The 21,195-nt window shown below is 32.1% G+C and overlaps 1 protein-coding gene and 1 long non-coding RNA gene across 2 annotated transcripts in view; both read right to left on the bottom strand.

Moving 5' to 3' along the window:
- The window catches only part of LOC139485827 (uncharacterized), a 971,519-nt gene that overhangs the window by 704,057 nt on the left and 246,267 nt on the right, over positions 1 to 21,195 (bottom strand). The window lies entirely within an intron of this gene.
- LOC139520588 (probable polyketide synthase 1) lies at positions 8,718 to 17,258 on the bottom strand. Its single transcript, XM_071313389.1, has 4 exons — positions 17,059 to 17,258; positions 16,174 to 16,355; positions 15,231 to 15,405; positions 8,718 to 14,137 (listed from the first exon to the last, which is right to left on the bottom strand). Exons 1-4 carry the CDS (start codon positions 17,255 to 17,257, stop codon positions 8,718 to 8,720), a joined length of 5,976 nt encoding a protein of 1,991 aa, XP_071169490.1. The 5' UTR covers position 17,258.

Raw genomic sequence — 21,195 nt, 5'->3', positions numbered from 1 at the left:
ACACTTTTTAAAAAGTATAAGGTTACTATATAGTTTAGGCACTATTACATACATATTGCTAACAATGTTTATAAAACATGAAATTAGCAAGAAATTTCAATAAACAAAAATTTAGAATTTCTACCCTTGTTCCATGTTTGAATCTCATTTTAGTGTTTCAAGTTAAAGTAAAAGAAACCAAAAAGATCTTTATAGTAATAATAATTGAGTTATTTCCCTTTCCCCATGTCCAAATGTAAATAGATAGATTTTTGACTTGCTATATGAATATTGCCTATTGGAATATTCATGGTTTAAATGAAGATAAATTTCAGGATGATTTGTTTAATGAAAATGTTTGTAAATATGATATAGTTTGTTTTGCAGAAACAATGTTGAGAGAGTCTCCAGGAAATCTTCCAGGTTTTACATCTCCCTATATAGTTAAGCCTATTAAGGCAAAACAAAAGGGGGGAGACCACAGGTGGCATGCTTATATTTATATAAGCCAAATTTAAAAATGTAATTTCTGAAATAAAACAGAACAACTTCTCAATATGGTTGAAAATAAATGGAACTTTTCTCAATTTGGAGAGAAATATTTTTCTTTGTTTTACCTACATCAAACCATATATTAATAGGGATATTTCTGAACTGATATTCACAAAAATGGAAAATGATATTTCTTTTTTCTTATCGAAAGGTGAAGTGATTTTAAGTGGTGATTTTAACGCACGCACAGGAGGGTTAAATGACTTTATTCAAAATGATGGTGTCAATGTCAATTGTATAGACTGTCCAGTACCGGAAGATTATACACCTGGTTTACCCTTAGAAAGGAATCAATTAGATAAAAAAAAAAAAAAAAAAAAATTTACATGGGAATTTACTAGTAAATATCTGTAAGTCCTCTCAAATGAGAATTGTGAATGGAAGATTCCTTGGTGATTCACTTGGCTACTTTGCATTTATAATATATTATAGTAATACTAGTAGTAAGAGCACAGTAGATTATATGTTGACATCACAGAATTTATTTTATAACATCAATAACTTTATGGTAAAACCACCTACTGAATTATTAGAAGAAAACAGTGTAGAAGACATTCTATCTTTAAAAAAACTAATTGATGATAATAATTTTAATGATATTGACTTCTTTCTGACCAACACTAATGAAATATATTTAGAAGCTGCAAAAAAATCAGTTTCATTTAAAGCAAATTTAACAAAAAATCATAATGCAAAGACATACAAAAAGGCAAAACCTAAAAAAGTATGGATGTCAAATGATTGCTTACTCCTTAGAAAAGAAGTTCGTTCCCTTGGAAATAGATTAGCTTAAGCCCTTAATAATAATGTATTTAGCCTCGGTCACACCTTACCGGATAGCTCGAACAGACGACTAACGGATTACTTTTTTTCAATCCATTCATGTCCGTTAGACGTCCGTCCATATCCGTTGCATGTCCATTAAGCGTACGTTTTATCGGCGTCCGTTCTGTCCGTTGGAAAATTTTGAGCATGTTCAAAACTTTGAACGGACGTCCAACGGATAAAATGTCCGTTGAACATCCGTTAGTCGTCCGTTCTGTACGGTACTCGTCCGTTTCGTTTCCGTTTTGTATCTGTTACTTGTCCGTTATACATCCGTTGGAGGTCTGGAAGATAAATTCACCAACGGACTTCTACCGGACGTTTAACGAATAAAACGGATGAGAAACGGACTTCTACCGGACGTATAACGTGATCACAGATCTAATTTATTATCTTTAAATCAAGGTGGTTTTAGAAAAAATTACAGAACTGTAGATCATGTCTTTATAATAAAACCAATAATAAACTAAGGGTGCAATCAACAGTTTTTTCTATGACGTCATAGTTTGAGGGACCATGTATAAGTGACCATTAGTGGTGGACTGATTAATAAAGATACTTGTATAAAACTAGATATCACTGGAATCAGAATGTTCTCTAGTTTATAATGGAATAAAAAAAAATGTGTACTTTTAATGGTATAAAAAAGTTTTATCCAGAGAAACTGGGAAAAACATTCCCTAATTTAAGCTTAAAAAACCTGAAATCAGGTCATATGCACACCCCTGAAGACATGATACCTGCACATTTTTCATAATCAAAATTGTATGAATTTCATAGATTTTTACCCGGTCTTTCAAAAAATTCATGCTTCAGGGTACGTTCGCCTGCTCCGAAAAGAGCTACAGTGGCTGCAAATAAGTTTTCAATTTTCACTGCCAAAAAAACAGACTGTTTACAATGTTGTCTCCCCTCAAAACATGTATATTTAATCTAATTTTTTAAACTAGTTTAATTATTCAACCTGCTTTAGTTGAAGTTAATTAACATAATTATCTTTACAACCAAATACAAAAAACATGATACTTTTTCACCAATTATGTTGATAAAAAGGGACTTCCCTCCATGTCTATTTATAGTTGGGGAATAACCCCTAGCTTTTTATACGAAACTGTTTATAGCACCCTAATATTTGTTTAAATGTAAAAAGAAACTATATGTGTGTTTTGTAGATTTTAAAAAGGCTTTTGACAGTGTCTGGAGATCAGCTCTATTCTTAAAATTACAAAATAAAGGAATACAAGGCAAATTTTATAATATATTGTATGACATGTACTCTAATATACGGAAGCGTATTAGCGCCACACATTTTTTTTTTTTATTTTTCTTCCTATGTTTGCGTTATAACGTTATAACGCAAACATCTTTATTTCAATTATTCATTAAGTTTTGTATATATGTCCGTCTGTCATTCATTTCGGATGTGATTTACTAGTAGATAAAAAAAGAAACATACATACAAGGCCAAATCATTATAATAAATATGCATAGGAATAATGGAATAATTGAAGTGCAATTATACATAAATTAAGACTGATTTGTGCATCAGAAAAGTATATAATTTAACAAGAAAATAGATATAGTATATCTATACTATTAAACGAGAAGACCTCATTTTTGGTGTCGCTTCTCTTCGTTCCACAATAAATTAATCAACACGCCTCTGTGTCCTATAGGTACAGTGCATAGTCGCATTTGTCATCCATTCATATGATTATTCAGATTGAGTTATTTTAGGAGAAAAACGAGAAAAAAGGCATCCGGGTATTGTCCCGTCATTGTACGAAATTTTAAGTCAGATTAGACTTCCGGTTTGCGTTTTTCTGTATAGTTTGAACATACATATACTACGAATAAAGTGTATTTTCAGAATTTTATCTGCTATCATTTTCAAGTTTACTATCCACGCTAGTCACAGAGTTTATTAAATAGAGAGGGTCTGTATACTATATCAATGATCACCATGGATCGATTAGTAAACTTAGAATTGAAAGTAAATACGTTTTATTTATATAGTACTGAATGTTCATAATATACAGATAAGCGCTAAAATTATTCATGTGAACTTTTGATACTTTTTCTGAAATTCTCCTGTCATTAAATCTTTTACAAAATTCATTGATTACAAAAAAAAGAAGATGTGGTATGATTGCCATGTTGAGCCAACTCTCCACAACTCTGAGAGACCAAAATGACACAGAAATTAACAACTATAGGTCACCGTACGGCCTTCAACAAAGAGCAAAGCCAATACCGCATACTCAGCTTCAAAAGGCCCCGAAATGACAATGTAAAACAATGCAAACGAGAAAACTAGCGGCCTTATTTATGTACAAAAAATGAACGAAAAACAAATATGTAACACATAAACAAACGACAACCACTGAATTACAGGCTCCTTACTTAAATAAATGTTCATAACATACTAAATGTATGTTCATATTGAAATTGATAGAAAACCAAAAATTGTGAACTTTGGAAATAAAGGTGGAGGGTAAAAAAACATTTTCCTGTCCCCAATAACCTATGACTTATGATACTTTTACTGAAATTCTCCAGTCATTCTGTATTTAACAAAATTCTTCCAACAACACTTTACATACTGATACTTTAAACTACGCTCTGAATGCCCGCGATTTCGCGGGTGTTTTCTAGTAATCATATTAAAATTGAAAGATCAAAAATAATGTCATACAATTGTGAAACCTCCAAGTCAAATAGACAAAATTATCTTTCTGCTTTAAAATGAATTATTAATAAGGAAACATTGTTTTTAAATCTCAGAATATGATCAAGATTCTTTGATAGAAAGTCATTGAATTTTCATTTCAATATAATGAAGTATTTTTAAGATGCTTGGGTAGCAATTTGAATAGAGAGAACATAATTTTATTAATAAAACATCTTCATTCTATACATTTATTGCCAAAGGGTAGCTTATTTGAATGTAACCTACTTTACACAGTTCTCAAACGAGAGCTTACTTTGGAAGTATATTTATATTTGGTTATAGCTATATTAGCAGGGTTGATTTTTTTCTTAGGTATAACCTCAATTTACTCAATTTTCTTTGTAATATATATACTAGTAGTAATTTGGATATCGTTTTTGGGGACCTTTATAGTTTGTTGTTTAGTGTGAGCCAATGCTCCGTGTTGAAGACCGTAATTCGGCCTATGATTGTTTACTTTTACGAATAGTGACTTAGATGGAGAGTTTTCTTATTGGCACTCATACCACATCTTCTTATATTATTCTGCTCATTATTAGTCATTGATATGATCTAACTATTCAAGCAGTTTACTTTGCAATTACTACAAAGGTGATAAATTTTATTATATCCAGCCTCCTCCATTAATAACTACTGTTTCCTTTGAATCTTAAATAAGAAATAAGATAAAACAAATGTTTGCGTTATATCGCAAATGTTTGCGTTATATCGCAAATGTTTGCGTTGTAACGCAAAGGTTTGCGTTATAACGCAAAGGTTTGCGTTATATCGCAAAGGTTTGCGTTATATCGCAAATGTTTGCGTTGTAACGCAAAGGTTTGCGTTATAACGCAAAGGTTTGCGTTATATCGCAAAGGTTTGCGTTATAACGCAAACATTTGCGATATAACGCAAATGTTTGCGTTATAACGCAAAGGTTTGCGTTGTAACGCAAACATAGGAAGAAAGATAAAAAAAAAATGTGTGGCGCTAATACGCTTCCGTAGAAATGTAACCTATGACTCTTTGATTACATACAGTTCAAAAGAAAATAAGACAGAACAGAGGAAGTGTTGTTCCTCAAAACGTGCGTGGGATCGAAATTGCTACAAGTTTTGTTGAATTGACATCTTTTTTTATATTGGCCTTATTGGTCGATCATTTCCCCCCAAATTAAGTTAAGAAGGGGTAGGGGGATCAGTGAAAAAACTATATGAATTATTTTTTTTTATCCTACATTAAACTTTTTATATCGTCCCTAAGTGATTGCAGTGTACATTAGATTTATTTATTTTCATGGGACAAATTTTCGTGTGTATTTGGTTTCGTGGTTTTTACAAAAGGTTCCAAATGGCAATTACAAAACAATTCAAACGAGAAAACTAACAACTTGATTTATATACAAAACAATAACAGAACTACAAATATGACTTTCAGCAACAAACAAAAACCACTGGATTACAGGCTCCTGACTAAGGACAGACACATAAAGAATATGGCGTGTTCAAACATGTGTGTGGGATCCCAACCCTCCCCTTATCTTTGTCAGTAGTACTATAGCACGGCAAAATACAAAAACAACTATGAAAACTCTTGAATGAAACGTGATTAACTCCTCAAGAAGATACTAAGTCCAACATCAACTCACAAAAACGTTTAACACACGAAGTACAGATCTGAAAGAAAAGTTCAAAGCCAAAAATAACTAATACTGCATTCATGTATATAGAAATAAGAAGATGGGGTATAATGATTATCATCGAGACAACTGTCCACCTTTTTTGAAATACCACTAATATAATTATATATAAAAGAAAAAAACTAAGGACATGGGATATTATTTAAATCAAAAGATTTAAAGACACAACACAGATGTACATAAAATTACACACACAAAATTAAACTAAAAAAATTACAAAAAAACAAATAACAAAACATTTAAAAAGCAAATAACAATATAGTGTACGCAAAGTTGATTCAAGTATAAAGTTTGATATTTAGAACTTTGAATGCTTGAAAGTATCAGTATAACTAGTCATAATAATCCTTTTTTACAGTATCACTTCTCAAAATGTTATCTCAAAAAAGACATGACAAACAATATATATAAGTTATTAACATCGAAAACAAGCACCACTTTATAATAAATCAGCTTTTATAATATAACAATCTAAATAAATAAGCTTCTTTTAGTTATATATCAATTTTGTAACATGGTTTACGTCTAACATTTTTGCTACAACTGAAAAACAAACTGGAGCTGAAACATTTCTTATATATACTAAGTTGGTTTATTCATAAAATAAATGGACTTAGTTCGATTATCGCTACACAAAAAAAGTTTTGTTATATATATAGTAGTTCATAATTTGACTTCCAGACACAAAATATGAATACACATTTTTTTCCTTGCCGTTTAGGCTCTAAGTGTCTATACAAATGAAAACAAATAATTCTCTTAAATTTCAACGGTGTAATCACCCATATAACAATGATTATTCCCCCTATTGTTTAACTCTTTTATATTCTCACAGAAGCCACATATCAATATTAAATGCATCTAATAATAACGAGTTTTCTATTGTTTGTATGAGCGTATTAAAGAATAAAAAAAATAACGATAGAGAATTCTGTACATTTTGTAGGTTATGAACACTTTACAACTCCCTGTCATGATTATAATTACTTGTTCGCCAATTGTCAACTAGTTGGTTGTAACGTTCAGAGGAGCTGTCGTTTCCAATTTGTTCCATTAATCCCCAAAGCCATGCAGCTTATATTCGTCTTTATCATATCAGTAGTTCTGAAAATACAATTGAAAACAAATATTACTTTTAAATTTCAAAATAATTTAACTTTGGAATTTTCAGTGCAGCTATAATTTTCTAAAAGTTTCTTATACAAATGAAGTGTACCATAATCGTCTTATTAGAAAGACATCCTGCACTTTTAATCTTGATCGTATTCGAACTAGGAGATGAACGTTTAACTGTGAGTATTGCTGTATGTTTGTATACTATGCATTGGCTAGAGGAACTGTATAGGAGGAGGTTTGAGATCTCACTAAACAATGTTTTACCCACCTAATTTTTGCACCTGTCGAAATTCAGGAGCCACTGACTTTTGTATTTCTTGTATTATTTTTCAAATTTTGATACATTTATATGTTTTTTAGTTGTGCCTCTTGGTACTATAATTATGATAAGCATGGTATCTTTGGTAAATCAATACTTCAAGAGCACCTTCGTTCGTTCCAAATTGTGGAGAGATTAGTATGGATTGGATTAATATGTACTTCTTTGTGTAACGTCTTGTGAATCCTTTTTTTCACTGTTGTCCATTTCTCAAGCGCATAATCAACAATTCTATAACAATAAGATTTCTCGAATCTTATTTTAAGTAGATAGATATTGTTTGCTAAACTTTCGTTCAATACTTTTCATCTTATTACTATAATAGTATAGATAATATCCCAAAGATGTGTAATAGCAAAAAAAAATTATAATAAATTTCATTTAGTATCCATTCTTTCAAGATTTATTCTACTCCGCGGTTTTGTTATACTTTTTGTTTAATCATTCATCACCTGCATATATAGGTTACTAGCAAATTGTATACTCTCAATCTTCACTTCCATATTGGTTTTCACATGGTACACACTTTGTTGTTTTTATATTATAAAAAAGGACATACTAATCAATATTTACACATTTTAAATCCTGAACGAGTTATATGCTTTAAAAAAAATAAACATAACAAAGACAATTTTATTTTACCACAGGGTTTACACGTAGCGGAAAAGTTTTTATCGAATGTATTAACCTTCAACTACTTAAGTATGTGTCCTTACCTTCATATAAAATGTCTCTGTTTTCATATTGGATACTTTGCTGCGAATGACCTTCTTCAATGGATGTATAGATATGCACATTTTCCATTCCTTTCGTTTGTTTATGTAACATGTTGCTTTTATTTGATTAAAAGTAACATTGTCAATGTTAATAATGAATTCTGTAACTTGCTGTAGCCCCATGTATCTCCATTAACCTCGACTTCTCGACGAATTAGGGATTTGCATGCAGGTGAAGCATCATCGGTTGATCAAAATTTCGCTCATGAATACATGTATGTAATGATGCGTAAAATCTTGATTAAAATTTATGATGGAATTTAACATATCTTTTGATTTGTATCGTGAACATTATAAGCCGGATGCTGTGAGACTAAATATGTGGCTTCAAACTTTCTTAATCACTGCCCCGTTGCAAAATTCATTATCTAATTTCTTTTCAGTTATGTATCAAAGAAAAGGTTGACAGCAGTAACTGCATAATTTTATATTTCAGATAGGGAACGCATTATCAGCAGTAGACATGATTCCAGATCAAATGAAGTATTTCATAACTGGTGAATTTGTGTGTTTTTCATTTATAACTTGGAGTATCCTTCCCTCAAAGGCAATACATCTAGAAACAATCGATCGATTTGAATTTTTCTTGTGGCGGCGGTTCAAAGAAATACAATTTTAGAGCAGACCAATTGTTTTGACTTGTTGAATCATCATCTTTAATGATATAAATTGTTCTAAATTTAAATTGAATGACATTTTTTTCTGGCGTTTAATTGTATTTTTAATTGAATAATTCTTCACCTACTGCTGAAGCAATGCAACTTCCATCTGTTTTACAATAATCCTGGCAATTGTGTTGATATTTGCATCTTGCTCCAAGACAGCTACAATGGGAATTTTACAAATGAAATACGTATAGATGTTATTGATCAATGACATTCCTTTCATTGAGTCTATTCCAAGGTCAACAAAAAAAGTCATTTCATTAATGTCCGTAAGTTCAATGGCAAAGGCATCTGCTACTATCTCCCCCAGAGCTTCAACAGTTTTGGCATAACGTTTTTCTTCTGGAAGTTTTAAAATCTCATCTACATCAACATTTATCTTATTACCTTGTTTTGAGGTGAATATATCTTTCAAATTTAATTCGGTTAACAACGGTTGTATTTTTGAATGTAAATGTTTCATATCTGGAGATTGACGAATGATTGTCTCCCAATTGAAAATACCATACACAATCTGAGTAAAATTTTTACAAAGAGTGTGAAGCAAACATTCAATAATCTCGTCTCGTTTCAGACTAATGTATCCTTGTGAATTCAGATGCAACTCAACCCGTTCAGACGTAGTTAATAATCCCAAATGCAGCGCTCCCCAGTTAATTGTTTGTCCACATAAGCCTTTTGATCTTCGATAAAATGCAAATGTATCCATAAATGCATTTCCAGCTCCATAATTTGTCTGTCCACTGTTTCCAAAGACAGATGTAATTGATGAATGCATGACAAAATAGTCAAGATTCATATCCCGTGTAAGATTGTGAAGATTAAGTGTTCCCAAAATTTTTGGCCTTAGAACCTTTTCAAATTGTTCTTCTTTCATATAAACGATTAGTGCGTCATCAACTACAGCTGCCCCATGAAAAACACCCTTCAGGGGATATATTGGAAATTCATCCTTGTATTGATCTAAAGCTCCCTTTAGTGACATATAATCTGTTACATCTCCTATTAGGGATATGATATGACAACCGTGTTTCTTCATGACTGATTTCATTTGTGAAAGTTGTTCCTCAGTTGGCGTGCTTCTGGCAATGATTGAGATGCAACCGCCGCCCATTTCTGCAATCAGTTTTACGATTTCCCATCCAAGCCCAGTGAGTCCCCCAATTATAAGGTAACCGGATGATTTGTTGAAGATTCGACTTATGTCAATCTTTACATCTCTATCGGAGGCATTTATAGCATTCTCTTCCTGATTACGGTCATCGAAATTCACAATAGAAATTTTGTCACTTACACCTGGTGTTTTTTCAATTTTACAACTCTTAGACAAGAATGACCTTAATGCTTTTACCAATTTACCAAGCCGTGGTTCGCTCATAATTTCATCATAGTTAATTATACAAATTTCACTATTAGAAAGGCTACATGTATGTCTTAAAACCCTTTCCTTTGATTTATTGATAAAATTTGATAAAGCAATTATCTTAGGAGTGACGTCACAAACTTTTGCAATGCACTCAGATATGCAGGTCATATTGTCTACAAACAGAACTATTTGGCAATCTTTGTTCAGGTCACATTCGTCGGGGAAGTCGACAACATTTAGAAGATAAGCTACTTTATATTGAGCCATTTCAAGGAATGATTTTAGAATGTGAATATCCAAACCTAGGCTTTTGTCATATAGTATCCCTATCGGAACTTTTTCATTTAATTCTACTAAAACAGAGATGTATAATATGCATTCATGCATCAATCCAGGCCTGTATTGGTTATTGAATTCTTCCAATGGTATAAGGCACGATTTTGGAACACATACATAATTTGAAACAATACTTGGATAACAGCCGATAACGTCCATGTTGTTTGAATCTGGATTTGATTCGGAATGAATATTTGAAGGTTCCTGATTGATAGCAGAATAGCTATTGGTTTTGGTCTTTGAAGCAATTTTACCAAAATATTCGGTGGCAATTATTGGATGGCCATTATCCCTTGTATTTTTCCATGGATCTTGATCATCAATTGCCATAGTTGTTGTAATAGGACTCATGTGAGGGATAACAATCGCCCTTTTTACATTTATAATTTCATGTCTTGTCTCATCAAACTTTCTTTGAGTGACATTTTCAACAAAGAATGGATCTGCCATGGTTTTAAAATCTTTTGATCTTAATTCAAGCTGTTGTTGTGGGTTGTACAAGCTCAATCGATATCCTTGGAAATTATCGGCTAACAATCTAACAATCTGATTCATGTATATGCCGTGGTCAAAACATTTAATTTCGGGTGTGTTCCTCAGTATGCCATTTTCCCTTGAATTCTCAATTATCAGAGGCAAACGTTCAATACTAGACTCCTCTGTTAGATCGACAAGTTTCAAGTTGGAGTATGTTCTTTCCCGTACAATACATCTGCCCATTCCCCAAAGTTCAGATCCAGCAACGTTGTACAAAGCGCCTTCTTCTTCACCAATATGTGCTTGTGTATTTTCTGTAATGACATATATTGGTATTTCTATTGCCTTTTCTATCAATATTTGGAGTAGTTTAAGAAGTATCAAGCATGAATCTCTGGTGCATTTGTAAATAATATTCGTATTTAGATTATTATCAGCATGTTTGAATCCCGGAAAATATACAATGTCAGAGATACTACTCCATTTCATACTTTTCGCATTTAATGCTAATTCTATATAATTTAACAGTTTGTTAGAATCATTGGACGTCACATCAAAAAGAATTGCCAAACTCGTATCATCCACTTGTATTAATTTTGAACTCTTATAAGATGCCACGGTTAAACAAATGAATAATGTGTTTTGAAGGTTTCCTTCTGGAATATTCAGGTGTTCAACTTTAACATATGACCAGCGGACTCCGTATGTTTTGTCAGACAAAGACAAAATCGAAAAGGAGGGTGCGACGTTCTTCACTTCGTAACTTTCTATTGTTGCCACTACTTCGCCACTTTCAGTAAGAAGCAGTATATTCAGAAAGGCGTGTTGAATAGAGGACTGCATCAGTTTTCCATGGATGAACATTTTGCTTCGAGGAGATTTTCGTAATGTTAAGGCTCCTAATCTAATAGGGATAGGACGAGAAACTTCGTCATCCAAATATTTATATTTTTCTATGACAGATATCCATGAAATGGATAGGGTTTGGAGTACACCATCTAATATACATGGATGTAAATGCATTGAATGCATTGCATTCACTACTTCATCTGGAACATTCATTGTTGCAATGTATTCTGTGTCTGATCTCCATGAATCACCTATCAATTTCAACGATTGTCCATATTCAAAGCCAAGTTTACTCAAGGTTTCGTAGAAAAGTTTTTTAGTGACATATGTTTGGCAAGATTGTTTTATTTCGTCAATGTTAATTTGAACAAGATCAGGTGTTTTCGTCCTAAAATATTTCCCTTCACAAATCATATCGTTTTTTCTTTTAACATCAAAAGTACAATTTGTTGTTGACACACTTACTTCAAGCTCAACTGGCAAATTTTGACTAACGCCAAGAGGTTTTACAAAGTGTAAACTAATTGATATGTCTGATAATGGATAGCTACTGTGAGTCTTTAAAACTACAAGTCCGATTTCAGCATAAATGGCTCCAGGTGCAATGTGTTGCTTATCAAGCTCATGTTCATAAATATAAGATGTCTTCTCTTTAGATAATGTTACTCTGAATCCATCCGACAAAGGGTTTCTTGTTACAAAAGGATGGGTATTGCCCTTGATTACATTAGCCTGAAGAGATGCCCTAAGGGTCTTTGATATTAACAGTTTTCCTGATCTATGAAATTTATATCTTGGAATATCGGTCAATCTTTGTTGCAACATACAGAGTTTATCAAACTTTATAGAGACATTATGCATGTATATTTCACTGATTGCTTTCATAAATGTATCGCATTCGTCTGGATAATTACTTGATGGAATTACCATTGCCATCTCATTAGTGATATTTTTCAAGTGTGGCCGAAGAATTGGCTTTGGACCAATTTCGATAAATATATTATTTTTTCCTGGATTTATTGCTTCTTTTACTGCATCACGAAGTAAAACAGGCTTGAGAAGATTGGCAGACCAATATTCTGCAGTTCCCATTTCTGGTCCATTGACCTGCTTTCCAGATACTGTTGATACAATTGGCACGTTTGGTGCTCCGCCTTTCAAAGATTTAAGTTCTGTCTTAAGCTGTTGGCTCGCCTCCGTCATATGATGACTATGATAAGCACATGTGACATCTAATTCTTTCAGCAAAACAGATGAAAACTCATTTTTCGAAAATACTATGTCTTTCAAATCTTGAATGGAATGTTCGTCCCCTGATACAACACAAGTCTCGTTACTACTGTAAACAGCGACGGCTAGTTTGTTCCCAGATGCCTTACATATTTCTTCGATTTTGCCAATGTTACTATTTCCAACAACTACCATTTTTCCTCCAGCTGATTTAGATGAAAGAAGAGATCTGTAGTAGGTAACCCGTACCGCTTCTGTCAATGTTAGACATCCAGCAGCGTATGCAGCAGCAACTTCGCCAACTGACTGTCCAATGATGAGATCAGGAGAAACACCTGTATCCCTCCACATGTTCAAGATACCCATTTGACAAGTGAATATACCCAAAGGTCCAAGGAAAGGATCTTTGAGAAAGGAACTTGATGGATTATTCAGTGTATCAAGGATACTTATTTTTGTGTATTTTCCTAACTCATCATCGATTTCTATGACAGTGTCCTTGAAAACTTTGTTATTGGTCAGAAAACCTTGGCACATACCTTTCCAAACTGTCCCGACACCACAAAAAATAAATGTCAACTGAACAGGTTTAATTTTCTTTGACATTTCATCTGTTGTGGGAAAACATTTCAATTTTTCCTTCAGGTTATTCATATTGTTTGCAATTACGGCAAATCTGTAACGATAATGGCTTCTTTTTATCAAAGATGTAAATGATAATTCCTGTATGTTATAGCTTTCACTCTCGATCTTTTGAATAAAATGCTCGGTTGTACTCAACAAGGCTTCCTGTGATGTTGCAGATAATGCTATCATACAATCAACCATGGTTTCATTACAAGGATGGTAAATTTCAGAGGTATATGTCTGTGGCAACTGTTTTATTATTACATGGCTGTTTGATCCACCAAATCCAAAAGAGTTTACACAGGAAAGTCGTGATCCATCAGGGCGTTCTTTCCATGGTCGCAGACTTGTTGAAACTTCTAAAGGAATTTTGTTAAAATCAATTTTAGGATTACTATTTTCTTTGGAGTAATGAAGTGATGGCACAATTGTAGAGTGTTTCATCATTAAGAGTACTTTAATAAGGCCTGCTGTTCCAGCCGAGGATTCTAAATGTCCGATATTTGTCTTGACAGAACCGATAGGAATCTTTTTATCTTCTGGCAGAAAAGATGAAAAGAAATCTGCCAATGCATTTGTCTCTGTTGGGTCACCTATTGGGGTCCCTGTTCCTACAAAAACCCAGTAAATTAAGTATGTAACCATGAGGTACAGAAGTGTTGATAATACATATATAATAGTGTATTGCTTTGCAAATTTAAAAGTTGTTATTTCTTAACGTTTAAATTGCAACAATCAAATTATTTGTCCATTACAAAAATAAATTCTGGTAAATTGTTTCTAAAATATTTTTTGTTTTTTGTTTGTTTCTGTAATTTCTATACCAGTATTCAATTATGATATTCCAAGCGGGTATACAATCGCACCGAATGAAATTAAGAAAATGTTAAACTTATTAAGATATGAACCTATGAAAAGATATAACAAATCATATGATTGTTGTAGTAAATTTTAAATACTACTAATAAAATATATACATTTTCTGTTATTCAATTCTGATTGTACTTATATTATATAAAAAGTTTATCTGAATTGTATTGCTAAAAATAAATTCTTAGTTTAACTTGTGTTTCTTTATTCACGGGGCATTGCTGTGCAGATTCAGGTTGATATAATTATTACTTTTCAGGGGCGGATCCAACCATTTTTAAAAGAGGTTTCCAACCCAGGATAAAGGGGGTTCAACCAATTTACCCAATTTAAATGCCATGAGCGTCAAAAAAGGGGTTTCAAACCCAGAACCTTACCCCGTCTCCCTCCGGATCCGCCACTGATCTTGAATCTGATAAAATATTATTTGATTATCAGAGTAACACATATTTTTTTATTCTTTTTACTCCCCATTTTTCATTAAGCCCACAATATCATCTTCTTAATATATTTGCTGTTACCTTCTTTTTTTTTTGGATATGTGAGTTTCTTGAATTTCTTCACTATTATGTTTCTCAACGTTTGCCTCTGGATACGATTATTCAAGTTTAAAACGTAAACGACTCATTGTAAGCCCCTTGTTATAGAATTTCAAGATACTTTCATTTAATTGCAAACTATTTGTTTTCACAGTTTGAATTTAAAAACGTGTTGATTTAGGCCACCATAAAAAGGCAAGTAAAACATTGTATTTGAAAGATAAGACATCCTATGTAATATTCTGTTAAATATCAATTTATAGACATGCATTCAAAAAGCGGTATTCTACATTACCATGCGACTCAATGTACTGTATGTCTGCAGGATTGATTTTATGACTGGAATATACTCTTTTCAACAGCTCTTTTTGTTGATTTCCTGATGGGGCTGTGATTGGCGTATTTTCTTTTCCATCTTGATTACAACCAGACATAACTACACCCAATATTTTATCACCATCATTTTGTGCCTTTTGCAGTGAAAAGTATTAAATATATATATATATATTTTTATCATTCTACTTTGATAAATCATATCACATTAATGTACTTTAGTATACATCAAAAATTCTGTGGTGAATTTTTCGACTGTTTTCATATTCAACTATGCATTGAAAAACTTTTATAAAACCTCTCCCTGAGAATCTGTGTGTGGTGTGAAAATACAATAAAAAAATGTAATATATGACAAGAGATTAGAACATAAGAGTTGCCGTCCTTTCACCCCGAAAAACCTTTAAAATTTTGTTAGATACAATTACTCATTATATCTTACAAAATTATAAAGGTTTTAGAATCAATTATACTAATTATTGATAAGAATAAATGATTTGTTTTTAAATGTCTGATTTGAACGAGAAATGTAATTATATTGTCCGCAATTATAAGCTTCGTTTGTTGAATTATACCCATATTATACTTTTTATTAAATATCGATAAAGGTGTAAAATGCATTTTACATATTTATAAAAAGAGGTAAAGGGCATATCAACCATCTAGTAAAGATAAAACGAAGATCTAAAATTTATCTGCACTAGTTTAACTTAGTGTTACAGGATCAAATTAAGGTATTTATATGAATAAAGAATAACATGATTCAACATTGAACATGATGAATCATATACATGTATGCGTTGCAGAAATCTAACATTAAACTGTTCGTAACCGTCACTTATCTTTAGTTATTCCTGATCAATAAAACGATCAAGTTAAAATGTATATCATATTCTGATATTCACCTGTTTACGGCTTTTTATAACTACTATCCCGCATCCTTCACCTCGTGCATATCCATCAGCATCTCGAGAGAAAGTTCTACATTTTCCTGTTTTAGAAGTCATGCTGGCTTTACTCAATGCCATATAGTTGATTGGCGTCAATACGCTATTAACTCCCCCGCAAATCGCCATTGAACAATCTCCTAAAAAAGTATTATAGTATCACGTTTATCGATTGGGTCCTTTCAAAATATTTCCTTGATATTTAACTTTTAGCTTTAGTTTAATATTATAATTTTCATACAAAATGAAAATCTGTTCCTAATGAGAAAAAAAAACATGTATTTATCTCCTTGAATCTTGACTTTTCTGTTAAGGGATTTTTGTTTGCTTTAATCCTTTAAATTTGCGATGGATTTTCTTTCAACTCGTGACTTCGAATATGTTGATAAACGGTATCCTTGAAACACAAATAGAGTGCATAAAAAAGTTATCAAATATACCAGGATTATAATTTAATCCGCAAGATGCACGTTTCGTCTACATAAGACTCATCAGTGACGCTCATATCAAAATAGTTATAAAGCCAAACAAGTTCAAAGTTGAAGAGCATTGAGGATCCGAAATTCCAAAATGTTGTGCCCAATACAGATAAGGTAATCTATGCCTGGGAAAAGAAAATCCTTAGTTTTTCGAAAAATTAAAGTTTTGTAAACAGAAAATTTATAAAAATGGCCGAAAGGCTGACTACTGGGCTGATGATATCCTAGGGGACGAAACGTCCACCAGCAGTGGCATCGACCCTGCAAATTATTCATGTGCAAAAAAAATTCCTCCTTTACATATACATTGTATGTGAAAACATTACAATGTGTTTAAATTGCAATACATCCCAATAGTGTGTACCTGATCTGATGGCTTGACATCCAAGGTGAATTGCGACTAGAGCAGAAGAACATGCAGTGTCGATCGTCAATGATGGACCTCTTATATCGAGGAAATAGGACAGACGATTTGATATAATGCTAGAGGCCATTCCAGTTACTAGGGAATTGTTATATTCATGAGCTGCTTCGTTCAAGCCAAGTGACATATCTTTATTCATGCATCCTTAAAAAAAATAGCTGAATAGAATCATCATTATATATAATATACTAGTACACAAACATATACAAAACTTAAGATAATAAAAAGTATCAGCAAATTTCTACGGAAGCCGATAAGGGCCATTCAAAAAAAAAAATTATGTCGTACATAGTCAGCTATAAAAGAGGGAGGAAAGATACCAGAGGGAGAGCCCCCGAAATGCTGTGTGGCAGACAGTGTTATTAATTAATTATTAGCTTCCTTGGTAAAACTCCAAATTTCATATTTAATGTATTTCATTGTTAAATAATTTGCATGAAGCTTAATAAGTACATATTTGTTAATTGCATAGACTTTGCTCTTTGAATTCATTGGTTAAAGATATTCATTTATATTGTAAAGTTTAATATTTGCATCGTCGCAAAATCTTTGGTTACCTTCTTTGAATAGATTCAGTGAGAAATTTATATATTTTATACATCCCATGTAATTGTACCGACCTTGTATGTTAGGTCTTACATTCATTCCTTGCAAGGCAAGCTATCCATCTACCTACAAATAAGTGCAAACTTCAAGGCTTTTTGTACTAAGGTTGAATGAAGTATTGATTGCTCTATTTCTACTTTCAAACGTTGGGCACGATGTTCCTACAACGCCTAGGATTTAAAACAGAATCTTCGAAATTTCATCCGCAAAACAAAATAAAAATAAAAATGTTAGAAAACACGAAACAATATTGTAACAAATTCAGTATATGTTTTAAATTATGTTTTTACAGCTCTTGATCATATACTAAGTAATATCTAGGATTAAAATAAGAAAGCTATGTGAAAAAAAAACGGATGTCCAACTTTACATTTATGAAAAACTGTTTTAACCCTTATGTATAGTGATCCTATTTCTTATTCTCTGATCTTCTTGATTCTTGACAGGAACAACGACATGTGTTGGTTCTCTGTGCCGTTAAAGCCGTTATTTTGCCAAATTTCATTTGACTCGGTGACTGCATATTAAGCTGGAATAAGAAAAATGTCCAACGACGTTTTTCATTAAGAGCCAGTCTGTGATAAAACCATGCAAAATGGTCCAAATCCAAAATATTCCAATCAGACTGATATTTTGTATTTTAGATACCTTATATGTAATTATAACTATTTGTGCAAAATATTTTGAAAAAATATTCAGCCATTATTTGTGTATGCCGAACATTCGAAAATTGTCTATTTCTGTACTGACAAATGGTCATTTTAAGCCTATTTTAGGGTATTTTGACCTGATTTTTTTTTTGTTTTATAGAGAAAATTTAGCTTAATGATAACATATATCTTAACAAACAACTTAAAATGAAAGGAAATTATGATAATTCAAAAAGTTGTGAGATTTCTCAATACCCCTACTGACAGGTTGAAATTGCATGGTTTTGAAAAAGTGCCGATTCTGCAAAATTTGTATATTTTTAAAGGCTTGAATCTTGTAAGATCAGGTTTTATTTTCAATAAAATGTAATATTTCATGAAGCTTATATATTCATCTTCAAAATGCTAGAAAATGGTGCTCGGCAAATAATACCTTATTACGATAAAATAATAATTAAAGATAGGCGTGATGGCCATTTTGCCGATTTTTTGATTTTTTGATCTGTTTCAATATAAACTTTTCAAAAGTATGTGATAGTCAAAATATAAGAAAAATAATGACTGAACTAATGTTAACTGGTTATATTAATTGAATAAACCAAGTTCAGCTAAGTTTAAATTAGAAAATATACTAAAGGAGTAAACCTGGGGAGACCGCTTTTTTGCATTTTTTGCCCCTAAACTGAGCATTTTTACAATATGTTTAAAATATATTCCAGAAAAGAGGAAGATTTAATAGTTTTGTGAATTTCATAGAATTGTGCCTCTTACCTAGAAAAATGCTATATTTTCTATATTATGATACAGCTTTATGCCAAATATAAAGAGACTACTCCTAGAAGTTCCTGATAAAACTGCAACTGAAATTTTGTGACGCTGACATGAACCAGTTAGTTATACCTATGTCAATTTTGGGAGAACAGTGGACATAACAGTAATGTCAAGTTTCCTCCTAGAATGTAATCTCTAGCAATTTGAGGCTTGTGAATAAGACATGTAAAATATAGTTGGCCTATTACTACCAGCTGAGACAAACACAAATATTTCAAATTGCAATAAAATTTATTTCATAACCACATGTAATAACCAGATACTCCGCAGGGCGCAGCTTTATACGACCGCAGAGATTGAACCCTGAACATTGGGGGCAAGTATGGACAGAACATTTAAGCTTGATATAGCTCTGAATTTGGTTTGGGATTAAATAGTTGACACAACACAATGAGTGTGGTCTAAGAACTTAAACTTAAAAACTTTAAAAAATTTAATTCAACATTTACCTATTATGGTCCAATATCCAAAATCTAAATGCATGGTTATATTCAGCATTTCATAGAACCCCAAGAATTCAATTTTATGATGAAATCAAATAATTTTCAATTTTAGACCCTTAAGACCTCAATTTGGACTAATTTGATAACCCCCAAATATTAAAAAACTAAATACATGGTTAGATTCAGCATATTGAAGAACCCCATATATTCAATTTTGTTGAAATCAAACAAAATTAAATTTTGGACCCCGATTTGGACCAACTTGAAAACTGGGCCCATAATAAAAAATCTTAGTACATTTTTAGATTCAGCATATCAAAGAACCCAAAGAATTAAATTTTTGTTAAAATCAAACTAAGTTTAATTTTTGACCCTTTGGACCTTGATGTAAACCAATTTGAAAACAGGACCAAAAATTAAGAATCTAAATTCACTGTTAGATTTGGCATTACAAAGAACCCAATAATTCATTTTTTTATGAAAGCAAACAGTTTAATTTTGGACCTTTTTTGGCCCCTAATTCCTAAACTGTTGGGACCAAAACTCCCAAAATCAATCCCAACCTTTCTTTTATGGTCATAAACCTTGTATTTAAATTTCATAGATTTCTATTTACTTATACTAAAGTTAAAGTGCGAAAACCAAATGTCTTTGGATCACGACGACGATGACAACGACAACGTCATACCAATATAGGACCAATTTTTTTCAATTTTTGCGGTTGTATAAAAACAAATATACACAGATAAATGGTTAAACTGTTGAGCAGACATACAATTACCCTACCACGTCCACTTGTATTTTTGTCCATCGGATGAGTTAAGCCATTTTCAACTGATTTTTATAGTTCGTTCTTATGATTTACTGTTATACCACTGTCCCTGGTTAGGGGGAGGGTTTGGATCCCACTTACATGTTTAACCCCGCCACATTATTTATGTATGTGCCTGTCCCAAGTCAGCAGCCTGTAATTCAGTGGAAGGCGTTTGTTTATGTGTAACATATTTGTTTTTCGTTCATTTTTTATATACTTAAGGCCGTTAGTTTTCTCATTTGAATTGTTTTACATTGTCTTATCGGGGCCTTTTATAGCTGACTATGCGGTATGGGCTTTCCTCATTGTTGAAGGCCGTACAGTAACCTATAGTTGTTAATGTCTGTGTCATTTTGGTCTCTTAATTGTAGACAGTTGTCTCATTGGCAATCATACCACATCATCTTTTTTATATTGTCATTAAAATGGTAAGATTTTACTGTTCATATACATGTAATATTATTGTGGTCTACCGTAAAGAAAAACGTGCAAAATGGTCTAAAATACAAGTTTTTAGTTATGAATGAACATTGAAGGTATTAGCAAAAAAGAGTAAAAGTATGATAGATCTAAAAAAAGTTTCACATAATAAAGTCATCAATGTCTATTTTAACTAAATATTAAACAATTTTGCAGCATCAGAGTTGAACATTTTTTGATAAAAACAAGCATTCTGCGAGTAATACATGGCAATACATAGTCCCCAACTCGTCACAAATTCATTGTAATGGAA

This window comes from Mytilus edulis, chromosome 1 (assembly GCF_963676685.1).
Source record: "Mytilus edulis chromosome 1, xbMytEdul2.2, whole genome shotgun sequence".
In the NCBI taxonomy this organism is placed as follows: domain Eukaryota; kingdom Metazoa; phylum Mollusca; class Bivalvia; order Mytilida; family Mytilidae; genus Mytilus; species Mytilus edulis.
Note: the sequence above shows the minus strand (reverse complement) of the source record. Positions and strands in the feature narration are given on the sequence as shown.

Coding starts and splice junctions, on each gene's coding strand:
- LOC139520588 (XM_071313389.1), bottom strand. CDS start 17,257: ATGAATAAAGATATGTCACTTGGCTTGAACGAAGCAGCTCATGAATAT. Junction 16,356..17,058: donor ATGTCAAGCCATCAGATCAG/GTACACACTATT, acceptor ATACTTTTTTAG/GAGATTGTTCAATGGCGATT. Junction 14,138..15,230: donor ACAGTACATTGAGTCGCATG/GTAATGTAGAAT, acceptor GGGTTTTTGTAG/GAACAGGGACCCCAATAGGT.